General features: G+C 30.6%; 1 protein-coding gene across 1 annotated transcript; it reads right to left on the reverse strand.

Moving 5' to 3' along the window:
* Positions 1-957: 957 nt before the first annotated feature.
* LOC108327012 (purple acid phosphatase 15) lies at positions 958-5,697 on the reverse strand. Its single transcript, XM_017560666.2, has 7 exons — positions 5,271-5,697; positions 4,616-4,807; positions 4,043-4,376; positions 3,711-3,928; positions 2,611-2,801; positions 2,052-2,333; positions 958-1,476 (listed from the first exon to the last, which is right to left on the reverse strand). The coding sequence occupies exons 1-7, from the start codon at positions 5,542-5,544 to the stop codon at positions 1,330-1,332; spliced, it is 1,638 nt and encodes a 545-aa protein (XP_017416155.1). The 5' UTR covers positions 5,545-5,697; the 3' UTR covers positions 958-1,329.
* Positions 5,698-13,510: the final 7,813 nt, after the last annotated feature.

Consider the following 13,510-nt stretch of genomic DNA (forward strand, 5'->3'; position numbering starts at 1 on the left):
GCTTGTAATCAACCCAGGAAGGCGGTAGTTTCTCGATTAGAAGCTCTAAAACAAATTCATCTAGTAGAAGAACATTCTCCATTTTGATATCTTCGAGCAGCTTGTGGTACTCATTGATTTTTGACTTTATGTCCTTGTCTTTAACCATTTTCCAGAGATAGTAAGTCCCAATAATGAACCTTTGTCTGACAATACCATCAGCGGTGTATTTGAGAATTAATGAATCACAAATGCCTTTCGCTTCCTTATAGGAACAATACACATCGAACAAATCGTTAGAGAGTGCACTAAGTAAAGTATGTCAGCATACCTTGTTTGCATGAACATAATCTTCAACTTGTTTCAAATTTGGAGGGAGACTAGAGTTAGGTTTTGAAGATGAAAGAGCAAAGACGACTTCATACATGTCTAAGAGGGTTGACACACGTTCTTGCCAGCGTCGAAAATTTTGACCAAAGAAGACTTCAATTTTTTATACATCCGAAAAAGGTTTCGAGAAGACCGTCTGTGTTTCGAAAATAATATTTTGATTCTCTGAGATTGAGTTGTTATTGTCAGCCATAAATCCTGAAGATTGTTGTAGAAGCTGACAATAAAAGAATAAAGATCACGAACAAAGGATTTCCCAAGGATCATTGTCCTTAAGGACTTATCCGCAGTGTATTGCATAAGCTCCCAAGATACAACATGAATTTCTCAGAATTTCTGCCGAACTAGCAAGGATCTCTAAAAAAAGTATAAAATAAATCCAAAAAATATTTAGGAAAAGAAGAAAAGAGAAAGAATAAAACTAATATAAGAGAGAATGAGAGAAGAGTGATTTATGATGATGTATTTTAAAGTAAATAAAGTGCTCTATTTATAGTATGAAAAGGAGTGATCCAAGAAAAAAATATCTTGCAAAAAAAGCTTCTCGAAACTGATTTCTGCCTTGCATATGAGGCAAACCACTCTTTGAACATGAATGATCCAGGGCGAGACTTGCGGATAAGTGGTTTTGACCACTTGGAGTTGCGACATTCCAACATTTCTTGAGGAACGTGAACAACCAAACCAACTTAGATATTTTCCAACGGCACTGTAGGCACTCTTTTTTATAACATTTTTCACTTTCATTTTATCAAAATACTGAGGATTTACGTTACTTTTTGTTAAACATTCTGAACATTGATCGTTACCAAAAAAGAGTGTTTACCATATTGGATACGAGTGCTAGGTAGCATATGTTAATGCTAGTGACATTTAGCGCACTTTGTGGTTTCCACAGAGGTTAATATTCAGCTGTTGTGACATATTCATTAATTACACCAAATGAACTCCTTGTGCCTCTTAAATCGAAGTAGTAAAATCTCCGCACACACTCCGAGGAACAGCACATATATCAGGTTGTCTCACTATGTAAATTTGATCCCCAACTTCCTTGTACGAGTCCTGATTACGATACCAAGTCCACAAAGCCCACGTTTCATTTTTGACCTGCATGACACATTGAAACACCACAGATGAGTGAAAATTCTGATACTTTCTTCAGCCAATTTGCGGTTCCACAAGCTAGTAACGCAAATGCCCTAAGAGGTCAAAAAATTAAAAATATATATACAATTTGCAACTATTTGACTCCTCTAAAGTGAGGGAAGTACATTTTAGAATATAAAGTACAATAATAACCCTTTATTAAATATAAATTGTTGAGATTGTATTTATCTTCAAATTTTGTATAGTGTATATGATTTTATCGTATTACTAAACAGTTGATTATCCGATCAATGATTGTGAGTATGCTTTATTCAGAAAGTTTATATATTTTTCATTTAAAAGAAACCAAATCCAGTGTAATACAATTTTGAAAGGTTGTATAATCTCAGAAGTGTTATTTAGCTTTAGCAACACAGTAGCATTCTAGCGTAACAAACGTGATATAAAAAAGCTTTATAGTGTAACTATCCACCAGTTCATTAATGTTTAGTACGCACAACTGCTAGTATGGATTTATTGAATATAAATGAAACTTGTACCACCATGCTTGGGGTGAGGTAGGAAAGGAGTGGTACCTCTAGAATCCCATAGCCAAAGCTAGTTTCTCTGAAAGCACTGTAATCTGGCTGGTGATCCCAACAGAACTCACTCTCTTGGTCAAATGTAAAATTTGTTGCACAAAAGCCACCCATAAAATGATCAGGAGTACTTAATGGATCAGGACAATGACCAGGCTCGTCTGCAAATTTGATTGCCATCTTCTCTCTGTTACCCCCATCCCCAACTGCAATATGCACAGGACCACAGGGATCTAAACTGTAATTGTAAACCCGATTGGACCTCTCATAAGCATGAACCTGTTATTCAATTTAAGTAAAAAGCATAAGCTTAGGCTTAATTCATATATGTTTGACTAAGTACACGTGCATATATGCGTTAAGCAGATCAGACAATACGTATTCCAATTTGATTCAGAAAAAACAATCATTAATCATTTGATAACCAGATGTTCAGATTGCTTTTATTTAATTATTATATGCTGCAATACGAACACAGGTTAAGCTTTTAGAATGTAAAAGAACAAACCAAAATTGATTATCGTCATTTAATTTATTAGGACTAAGGATGACTCACATGTCCATTAAATACTATATCCACACCATACGAGTATAACAGGTTTTCCATCTCCACCCTCATGCACTCTGCTTCTTTATAATGAACTTCATAAGAACTATACCATGGTGGATGCCAAGTAGCTATAAGCCAGGGAGTTATTGATCTATCAACACTTGCCAGATCCCTCTCCAGCCATTTGTATTGTTCACCTGCCATAGTAATAAGCATCTCAGGTAACACGCAGCAGGAAATAAACGAGTCAACAGCACTTGAATTGATTACAATGTAAATTTTAAACACATTCAAGCACCATTTAATTGTTCTATCCACTATCACTGATAATTTATACTTGCCTATATTTCTACATCTTATATCTTCTCCTTGTTCGCTTTGATTGTAACTTGTAATAACAAAATCACATTGCTGCACTTTCAAAATTTAGGCCATGTGTTAGGCTTCTTTTGATTGAATTTCTGAATTAAGGCAAGAGTATCAGACAAGAAAATTTTCTTCCACATTCAGGTTAAAATGTGCTTGTCATTCATATCATACAAAATACATGGTCAATCAAAGTAGTTTTACTAGTAGTAGTACGTAAGTGGATCCAAATATATGACAAACTCAAATTACATTCCACATTCTTGAGAAGCAGGGGTAAAATGAAGTTTCACAAGGGTCATCCTCTTAGCTCGTTATCTTTTCATTTTCAGTTGTATTTACTCGGATGGTCCAAGTTTAAAAGTAACGTACAATGAAGTTTCACGAGGGTCATTCTCTTGGCTCGTTGTCTTTTCATTTTAAGTTGCAGTATCTAATCTGGTGGTGCTAGCTTAAAAGTAATTGGCCCATTAGTGTTGACAATTAACGGATAGGAACTTGGGTATTATGGGTACTCAAGTCCCACATCAAATAGCATGGCTTTGGTACAGTATATAAGTATTTGGTTCATCTTCTTTTACTGGTTAACATTTCTTGCAATATTGTATCTGATCTGTTGTCTCTCGAACAAGGACTGAAAAGTGTGCCTACTGAATCAATAATACTAAGAAGTGACAAATCCATAAATCAATTAAAACAAAATTGACATCACCGTGTAAAGGGGTAGAACAAGGAAATACCGTTTTTATAATAATTAATATAAGCTCCGAGCATAATAAAATGAATGCCCCCAGCATTGAAAGAGTAGTATAATGTAGATAAAGATCCACTTTCTTCAGAGGGGAATGCAAACCTAGAACTGTAGGCTACAAATGTCTTGTTATCGGCCTGTTCTTCTGTTTCATGGTTTCCTTCTACCACCATTATTGGAACTTTAGAAATTAGGTTTTGCATAAACCTGGAATCATTCAGTTATGGTACCATAAGAAGATATAATATAAAATATAATGTCACGGTGTTCTTTTGTCAGCCTTAAACTATTGTCTTGAAATTATACAATTTGTCTACGTACCTTCCCCAATAGTCCCATCGAGGCTGGTATGATTCATGTATAGGACTTTGTGGAAACGTGCATTTATAACAGTCCGCGCCAGTTCCATTTGTGAGATACAGATTCGCATAGGATACATCACCAATCAATAGAAGAAGATCAGGTTCATTATTAGTCAGGTGACCTATGGTAGTAGTTGTATTATAAGTGAGACCAAGATCTCCTACTATAGCTACTTTGCCAGGGTAGCTATGTGGACCAGAAATTGGCATGGTCCTGAAATAGTTTATATCACTCATGGCTTGGAGTGAAGGATCTCCACATTGATAATAGTACAGTGTGCTTGGTTCCAATCCTACATATACAGTAAAAAGTACAGTAACATATAGTAGTTGTATTTAAGTAAGAGCACGCGAAACTTGCATACAATTAGTTCAAGAAAAATGGACAAAGTTCTTTGAATAACATAATACACAGGGTGTATAGACAACACATTACTATAATTTGACATAAAAACACTGAAATAGAAACAATGATATGGACAGTCCCTAAAATTGAACTCTTTCTAGGAAAGAAATGGGGAAAAAATATCACCTATGAGTCGAACGTGATGGATAATTCCAGAAGTGTAATTCCGAAGGCCATCGAAAGGATAGAGCTGGTTGTAGATGAGAGATTCACCTCTAGCTTCATGCACTAAATCAAATCTTGAAGTTCCATATTGGACGACACTTGCGACAGTCTTTGGGTCTAAAGGCTTGATGTTGAAACCAATTTGAAACTCCCCTGTTATTATCATATCACCATCAAGAAAACCATCATGAATTACAGCACCCTTGGATTAAAAATATCCAAACCCAATTTACTTCGTGTTCAATTCACTTATTATGTGTGTTTCGAATTCGCGTTATATGATTCAAAATCACACAAAAATACAAGCTAACATGATCTTAGATGAAAACCCACATTAAATTCTTCTCAAAAAGTTGATTCTACCCTAAGAACTGATTTCAATGTTAAACAGATTTAGATAGCCTTTGAACTGGATAAACTAAACGTATACTCAACTATACTACGAACTTCTTATTATGATAGCATTCAAACATAAATTACACACCTAAAATCAATTATACTCGCGATCATGAACTGCTTTAGACTCTTTTGCAGGTCGAATTCGTCCCTAGACTTCTTCATTTATCATAATTTAAAATCATAGCTATATTACTATATATAGTCTATCCCGACATACCTGTAATCCATGAGATCCAAACAGAGTCATGGGTGGTGGAGAGAGACAGAGAGATCTGTTCGGGCTGGAAACCCTGAACGCGGCGGCGAACGCGGGGATCGGAGGGCGGCAAGTCGACGGCGCCGAGCAAGGAGCGGTCGAAGGGAACGGTGACAGGATGAAAGGGACCTTCGAGAGTGGAGGGAACGCGGCAGTAAGCGAAAGCTGCTAGGAGATTGAGCAGCAGAAGAAAAGAGCGATTGAAATGAAGAAAGGAAAAAGCAATTGAGGACATTGCAGAATCGAAAGGCTGAACGAGTTTCCATCGGCCAGAAGGAATGTGATAATATTTGTAGTTGTGTTGAGCGTGGGGAAGAGTCAGAACGTGGTAGGAGCGGAATATTTCGGAACTGGGAGTGAAGTACTTCTGATATTTCAGTTAAAAGTAAAGAGCAGTGTAAACAGCGTAGAATATTTGTTGTATGCAACATGTTTTGTTTGAAAGCAGTTTGGTACACCTCCCGATTTTTATCTTGGACCTCTAAAACATTAGAAGTGTCATTATCAACTTGTGCACCTCTAAAATACTAAAAGTATTAGCGAAAGCCAATTAAAAAATTTATTTAATCGGTATTTGAATACAGTTAAGGTTTTTTTTTTTTATTTATTTATTAATATTATTAATAATAATGATAAAACATATTAAAAATATTAAAAATTTAGTATTTTAAATTAAAAAAATAAATTAAGAAATTATTTATTTAAATTTCATAATAAAAAATTATTGTTTTAATATAATAAATATTTAATTAATTTAATATTTTTCATATAATTAAATATATATTAATATTTTAATATTTTAATTTATAAAATATTATTTATTAAAATAAATAAATAAATAATATTATAAAATTAAAAACAAAAAACCTTTAGAAAAAAATATGTTAACCGTATCTACAGTTAACACATTCAATTTGAATTATTCAATGCTAACCGTATTTGAAAATATTATTAACATATCTTTTTCAACTTTTTTTTTTATTTTGTATTATGTTTTTCTTAAATAAATAATATTTTAATTTAAAATATTAAATTTATTTTGTAATTTTTTAATATTATTATTATTTTTTTTATTATGATTATTAAATAAAAAAAAGTTAAAGAAAAAATTCTTAAACGAAAGGCGGTTAAAGGTTTTATCGTTTTTAAAATTTTATATATTTTATTTATTTTTTTATTATTATTATAATTATTATTAATAATTATTATTATTAAATAAAAAAAAGTAAAAAGGAGGTTTGAACGCGGTTAAGTAAATTTCTTAATTGATTTTCGAATATTAGTTAAGTAAATTTCTTAATCGACTCTCGAACGTCAATAAGATATTTTTGATATTTTAAAGTACAGATAACTAAATTAACAATATATTAATAACATTGATATTTATAACATTGATATTTATAATATTCCATTTTAATAGTATAAAATTACTAAAATAAACACTATATATATGATGATAGAATAAGAACTACATATTTCTGATGAAGAAATTTTTTTATATGAAGAACAAAAGAAACTATCTATATTGTTGTTTCACTCTAGACCTCACGTTGAGATAACTAAATTAATGTTCTCCCTAAGCTCACATCATTCAAGGTGATCATCGCAAAAGACAAAAAATACACAGAGACAAACAACACAAAAGTAAGGTAAGCTAGAGTAAACAGAAACATTATAAAACAATTATTAAATTAATCATGAAATACAATTTCAATACAAGGAATCACACACATAATACACATTTAACTATCAATAGACTTGACTCATGCAGATATAGTATGAATGTCGAGCTACAGTGGTTCATGCACTTATGGTGACGTCCAACAATACCAATTCAAAGCCAAATTTAAACACCAACCTATGTCATCCACAAGGTTAGTCTGTCAACACCTATGTCCCTGATTGGCGACCATATATAAACTAGGACCTTCTACTACTCTCTACCACATAACAATCTATCTCTACTTGAGATTGAGGTTATTCAGAGCTTTAAAATAAACCCCGGATTAACTTCATACATTCATACAACAAGTCTCGTGGACTGCATTCTGGTTGACTTTTTTGCACTCTGGTTGACTTTTCTACATTCCAACTATTTGGTACTTTAACTCTTCCTTCAAATCATTCCAATAGCCTGCAAAATCAAGGAAATTTAGTGATAAAATCATCTAGTATAACCTCAACTCTCTTATTCATACAACTTAATGAAAAACATGATTCCAAACAAGTTTCTAAGCAAAAAATGGTATAGTTAGTATCAAGATCACATCACAAATAACGGTATTTTAAACCGTTATCAGACCCTCGGACCTAGGCTGCCGTTGGTGGGGAGGCGGAGTAGGCGGCGAAGGGGCAGTGAGATCGGGGTTGTCCTCTTGCATGATCTGAACCTGCACCATGAGAAACCCCAAATTGATGAAAATGGAGACTTAGGGGAGGGAACAATGGTAGGTGTGAAAGAGATGAGAAATCCCAAACGTGACACACACCTGGGTCACCGTTAACCACCTCATACAAAAATTTAACGCCGTTCAATTTTAAGGACTAAACATAAGAGTTTCAAAACTAAGAAAACTAAAAAAAACAAACCTTTTAAAAAGAGACGAAACCCAAAATCACTTAATAGTTTAAAAACTAAAAATATATTTAACCTAAATATTATCTTAACAAATGAGTTAAGAATTATATTATTAAGGATAAAAAAATACAAACCAAGGAAATATATTCTTCCTGTATTTTCATATATATATATATATATATATATATATATATATATATATATATATATAGAGGTAGAGACGGTATAGATGTTACAATAATTTCATGATAAATATATGTTTTTAAGAATTAAAATAAAATAAAAAATTAAAATATTTATATTTTTTTATTATATTTAAAATGTATATTAATAATTTATAATACATAAAATAATATTTATCCATCATATTATTTATAGTTTTATAATAATTTTTTATTCCTTTGAAACAAAATGTATAACTTTTGATAGTACTACTTTTGTTTTATTTTTTTTAAATAGTTTATTTTTAATGTTAAACGACTTTATATTAATAAATTTTATTATGACTTATGTAGTTGACTTTTTATCGTTATTATTAAAAGAATGGTTTAGGTCAACTCGCAACAATCTCGTAATTGGTAAAGTGTTTTTCTTTACATCTTCACACATATCTTCATATTTTTTTAAAATTTCAAAAGTTATCCTCCGCATTTCAAAAAACCCTATACCCTTTTTTGTATTTTAATGGATTTTGAAATCCATTGAAGGATTTTTTTTCTTCAACGGGTTTCAAAATTCGTTGAAGGATTTCCCAAGCCTTCAACAATCCCGAGACAATTTTTGGAATGTAGGGTACCACGTGTTAGTTCGTGTTTTTTAAATATTTTTGTAATTATTTTATTTTATTTTTTAATTTTTTTTAAAATAATAAAAAAGTTGACACATGTGATGATGGGAAAGGGCCAAAAAATATAACAACTTAGCAAAGAGTAATAACGCTGCGGAAATTCAATCCCCCTTATTGCGAGAATCTGTGAGGAGCACCAAAAAAATAGAACAAAAAATAGAATCTAAAGTACAAAAAGATATCAACAATTTTTAACGTGGAAAATCCCTCAATGCAAGGGTAAAAACCACGAGTCGTCCAGACCAAAGAAAAATCCACTATGATCAATAATAAAGTACAAAAGAGTCTCTAATAATAACACCAAATGATATTTTCTATAAGCCAATTTAACTAAGCACAAATGCTTACAAATGAGAACAAAAAAGATGAAAATTCTCCAAAACAAGGTTGTTGGTGCAAGACTGATTTCTCTCAAACTAGACCTCTGATTGACGATCCAAACGGTCAGAATGAAGAATCATACGTCTGGAACCCACTGCCCACAAATCAGCCCAATCCAACGGTGAACGACTTCACAACAAACAAAACACTAGTGCAGATTTAGGATTATGCGGGAAAGGTTTTCTCTCTTCCTTTTTCTCTCAATTGGTTTTTTTCTCTGTTCAAATGACTCTAATGTGCCCTACTAATATGACCCATCTCCATTTAACCTAGTGAGACATAATGGTCCACATTATTTGGGCCTATTCTCCACATAGAAAGGGAGCCCAATAACTCAACAAATCTCCCCCTCACGACTATGTAGAGATATCCGCCAAACCGACAATCTCACAACAAACTTCAAATTTTTCTATTGGCAATGCCTTGGTAATCATATCAGCACCATTATCATCTGTATGAGCTTTAGCTAATTCCAACAACTTAGCATCCAAAACATCATGTATCCAATGATAGCTCACATCAATATGTTTGGATTTAGAATGAAAATTTGGATTCTTACCAAGATGAATAACACTTTGACTGTCACAATACAACAAGTATTTACCTTGCACAAAACCAAGCTCCTGTAAAAATTTCTTCACCCATAACAACTCCTTACATGCTTTAGTAAGTGCAATGAATTATGCCTCAATAGTAGACAACGCTACACACTTTTGCAACTTTGATTGCCAAACTAAGGCTCCCCCTACAAACTGAATCAAATAGCCTGAAGTGTACTTTCTAGAATCAATGTCTCCGGCCATATTTGAATTTGAGTAACACGCTTTAACCTAGTGAAACATAATGGTCCACATTATTTGGGCTTATTCTCCACATAGGAAGGGAACCTAATAACCCAACATATCAAACTAATATCATATCACATGACAGTGATAATGTGATGTAGTAGTGACATTGTCACATATCACTATCATGTCAGGTGTCATTGTTGTAGTATCAATTTGGTTCCTATATTTTTATTTTATCTTAATTGAGTCTTATTTTTTAAAATTAAATAATTTTGTCCATTTCTAAATAAAAACAAAATTTATTTTTTTATAAATGTTATATAAATATTTTTATTAAAATAGATGTTTCTATTAAATATTTTTAACAAAATTAAATTTATTTATATTTATATTTTACATTGAATTTTATTTAAAAAAATTAAAGTTGTTAAAAAAGGCAATGTTAATAAAAAAAATTTAAAATTAATTTCAACTAACAAATATGTTAATCAACTACATTTCATAAAATAAAATAAAATAAATTTATCTACTTTTTTAATTCTTTTAAACCATTGTATATTTTTAAAATGGGTAAAAGTTAATAATTTCTACACAAATATTTGAGTTAGTTTAAAAATAAATTTTTATAAATTTAAAAATAATTTTAAACAATTTAAAATAAATAAATTTAAAATTTAAAAATAATTTTAAATAAAGTTCAAATGTAAAATATAAATAAAAATAAAAATATAAGTTTTAAAAAATTAAATTTTATTTTAATTTGACAATACACGAGCTTGCTCTATTTGGAAAAAGAAAATTGAAACTTTACGATGTAAGTTGGCATGACCGTGACATGGTCACTATCACTGTCCGATGTCTTTTACCATCTCTATCTTTCATACCGTCAAACTTTCTATAATTATTGTAAACAACTGTATATATATAAAAAAAAGTTTAAATATGTTTTTAGATTTTATACTATCAAGTATTTTTTATTTTATTTTTTATTTTAATTTCTATTTCAAAGTAAGATACATTATAGTTTTTCTTCTTAAAAAAATTTTTAATTTTAGTCATCCAAATTTAACATCTTTAAACATCAACTGACGTGACTAAAAATAAACTCACACAATTTTTTTTTCTTGCAGAGTGTTTTTTACCTTTTCTCCTCTCTCTCTCCTAATCTCTTCCTTGCATCTTCCATCTTCCACCCAAGATACGGTCATAACGAATAACAAACATTTGCATAGACAACGCGGTGTTTGAAGGAGCGTAAAGCAGATCTATAGAGAAAGAGGTGACAGAACCAGAAATTCTTACAAGAACTTAATGTCTTCGGAGTCACGAACCATCTGGATAAGAAGAGGGGGTTTCCATTATCACTGTCTGTTAAAAATAGATGTTTTCCCGTTTTACCAAAAACCCCAGCAACACGAGACACTGCTTTCTCCAAAGAGTAAAATCCATAGAACATAGAAACCTGAAGCATACATAAGTCCAAAAACTATGTCATTGTCTTCACATAAAGTCATTATCAACTCATACTAAGCCACTTCTGTGTATAACAGAGTCTTCTAATTATTGTTTTTACTCCCTTAGTTTTATAAATAGTTATAGAATTTACTTTACAGAAAAACCTTTCTCATCACAGGCAATAAAGCATTCAAATTGCAAAGTCATAGGCTAAAGCTACCAAAGAATGACCTGTTTATGACCTCTAGAACCAAGGTGTGGCGTTGCAGATGTAATGAAATTAATGGGCTCTAGTCCTGCAATTTTTCCTTCATATTTTCTATCATGACATTCTTGATCTGAAACATGGCTTTTACAATGACCATTCTCCACAGTGAAAGATGGAAGGAAGAGACGAGAAAAAGAGTGGGACAAAAGGTAAAAAACAGTGACTTAGTTCCAGAAAAAAAATCATATCAATTTATCGATAGTCAAATCAATTAATTTTTAACGGTATTAATGGTAAAGGATTAAAATCAAAATTTTTTTAAAGAAAAGGACTAAAATGTAACTTTAAAAAAGTGACTAAAACCAAAACCGTTTGATAGTATAGAAACTAAAAACATATTTAAGCCTAAAGAAAACACAATAAAAGTAGTTGAAACAAAATAAAAATCAGTAAATCTTGCTTAAAAAAAGAATTAAAAAACACCAATAACAAAAGAAAAAAAAAAAGTAATAAGAAAAAACTAATAACAAAACTAACAACATATTAAAAAATACTAGTACAATAAAACGAACAATACCTGAAAATTATAAGAAGGTGGACACAATAAATAAAAAGGATTTCTGAATATTGTCTTTCATATACAGGACTCCTGCTTCATATACAATACTCCCACCAAGCAGTGACATATCACTTCACCCATAGAAAAAAAACCGCGGTATGAGAAACATAATGACAATAAAACCCAATAAATATACCAGTGTCATTATTTCATATGGGACATTTTTGGAATTTTCCCTATAATGTTGTTTTCTGGAATAGATAGTTCATACAGATGGGTGGTTGCTGTCAAGAAAAAAATTTCCAGAACTGTTCTTTTGTTACAAAAATAAATTCCAAAAATATTACTGTGCAGGAAGAAAAAACGAGGGGTGTAAGCAGCAATTCCAAAAATCTAAAAGTTTATGAAACAAATGAATCTCAGGTCCAACCCGTCAAGTTGAGAAGAAACCCTGAATAAGAAAACCTTAATAGGAGAATTAAGGGAAGCTATATATACACAATGTTCTATATATTTTTTATTGAAGCTTTAAATATGCTTTTGTTTCTTGATAAATTATTACATTTTTTTTTATTTTCAATATTTTTAGTTTTCATTTCTAACTAATTTATTATTTTGTTTTTTAAATGATTGTTTTTTAAATGAGAGGACATGGAATGGTCAGGGTATACCAGTGGTTTCAGAGTTTGTTTTCAAAAAATATGTAAACGTTAGATATTAAAGACAGGTGCCAATAAGAAAGGGCTAAAAGTTCCCACAATTCCATTCACAGCTATAGGTACAACAACATTTTAAAATCGTATATATATATATATATATATATATATATATATATATATATATATATATATATATATATATATATATATATATATATATATATATATATATATATATATAATGTTGAAATGCTGATAACTTTACATAAAATTGATTATTTTTGTCTACCAGTTAAATTATAATTTCTTGTTATTATGATTATTTGTCAATTTTGTAAAAAATTTTAAAAATTATAAATTTTTCCAAGTTTAAAAACTATATCTTTTTTATCTATATAAACCATGCATCGAATAATTATAGATTGATACAAAGATGTGTATATATAATCTATGAAAAATGAATTTTTAATCTAATAGTAAGTTTTTAAAAAATCATAAAAAATAAAAGTTATTAATTGTTTCTGCAATCTGAAATATGGTTTTTGGTTTATCCTTTTTCATAATATATTTGTAACTATTTGTAAAAGTAATGCCATATGCTTTTAACATCATATGTTTTTAGTCTCATTGGAATACTCTTTCCGCGAAAAAATCTCAATATAAGGGAATAATTTATTAAAAGCATGATTCATTAATAATATATTCAATGATTAAATACATGGTTTT

The sequence above is a fragment of the Vigna angularis genome, chromosome 2 (assembly GCF_016808095.1).
Source record: "Vigna angularis cultivar LongXiaoDou No.4 chromosome 2, ASM1680809v1, whole genome shotgun sequence".
Classification (NCBI taxonomy): Eukaryota; Viridiplantae; Streptophyta; class Magnoliopsida; order Fabales; family Fabaceae; genus Vigna; species Vigna angularis.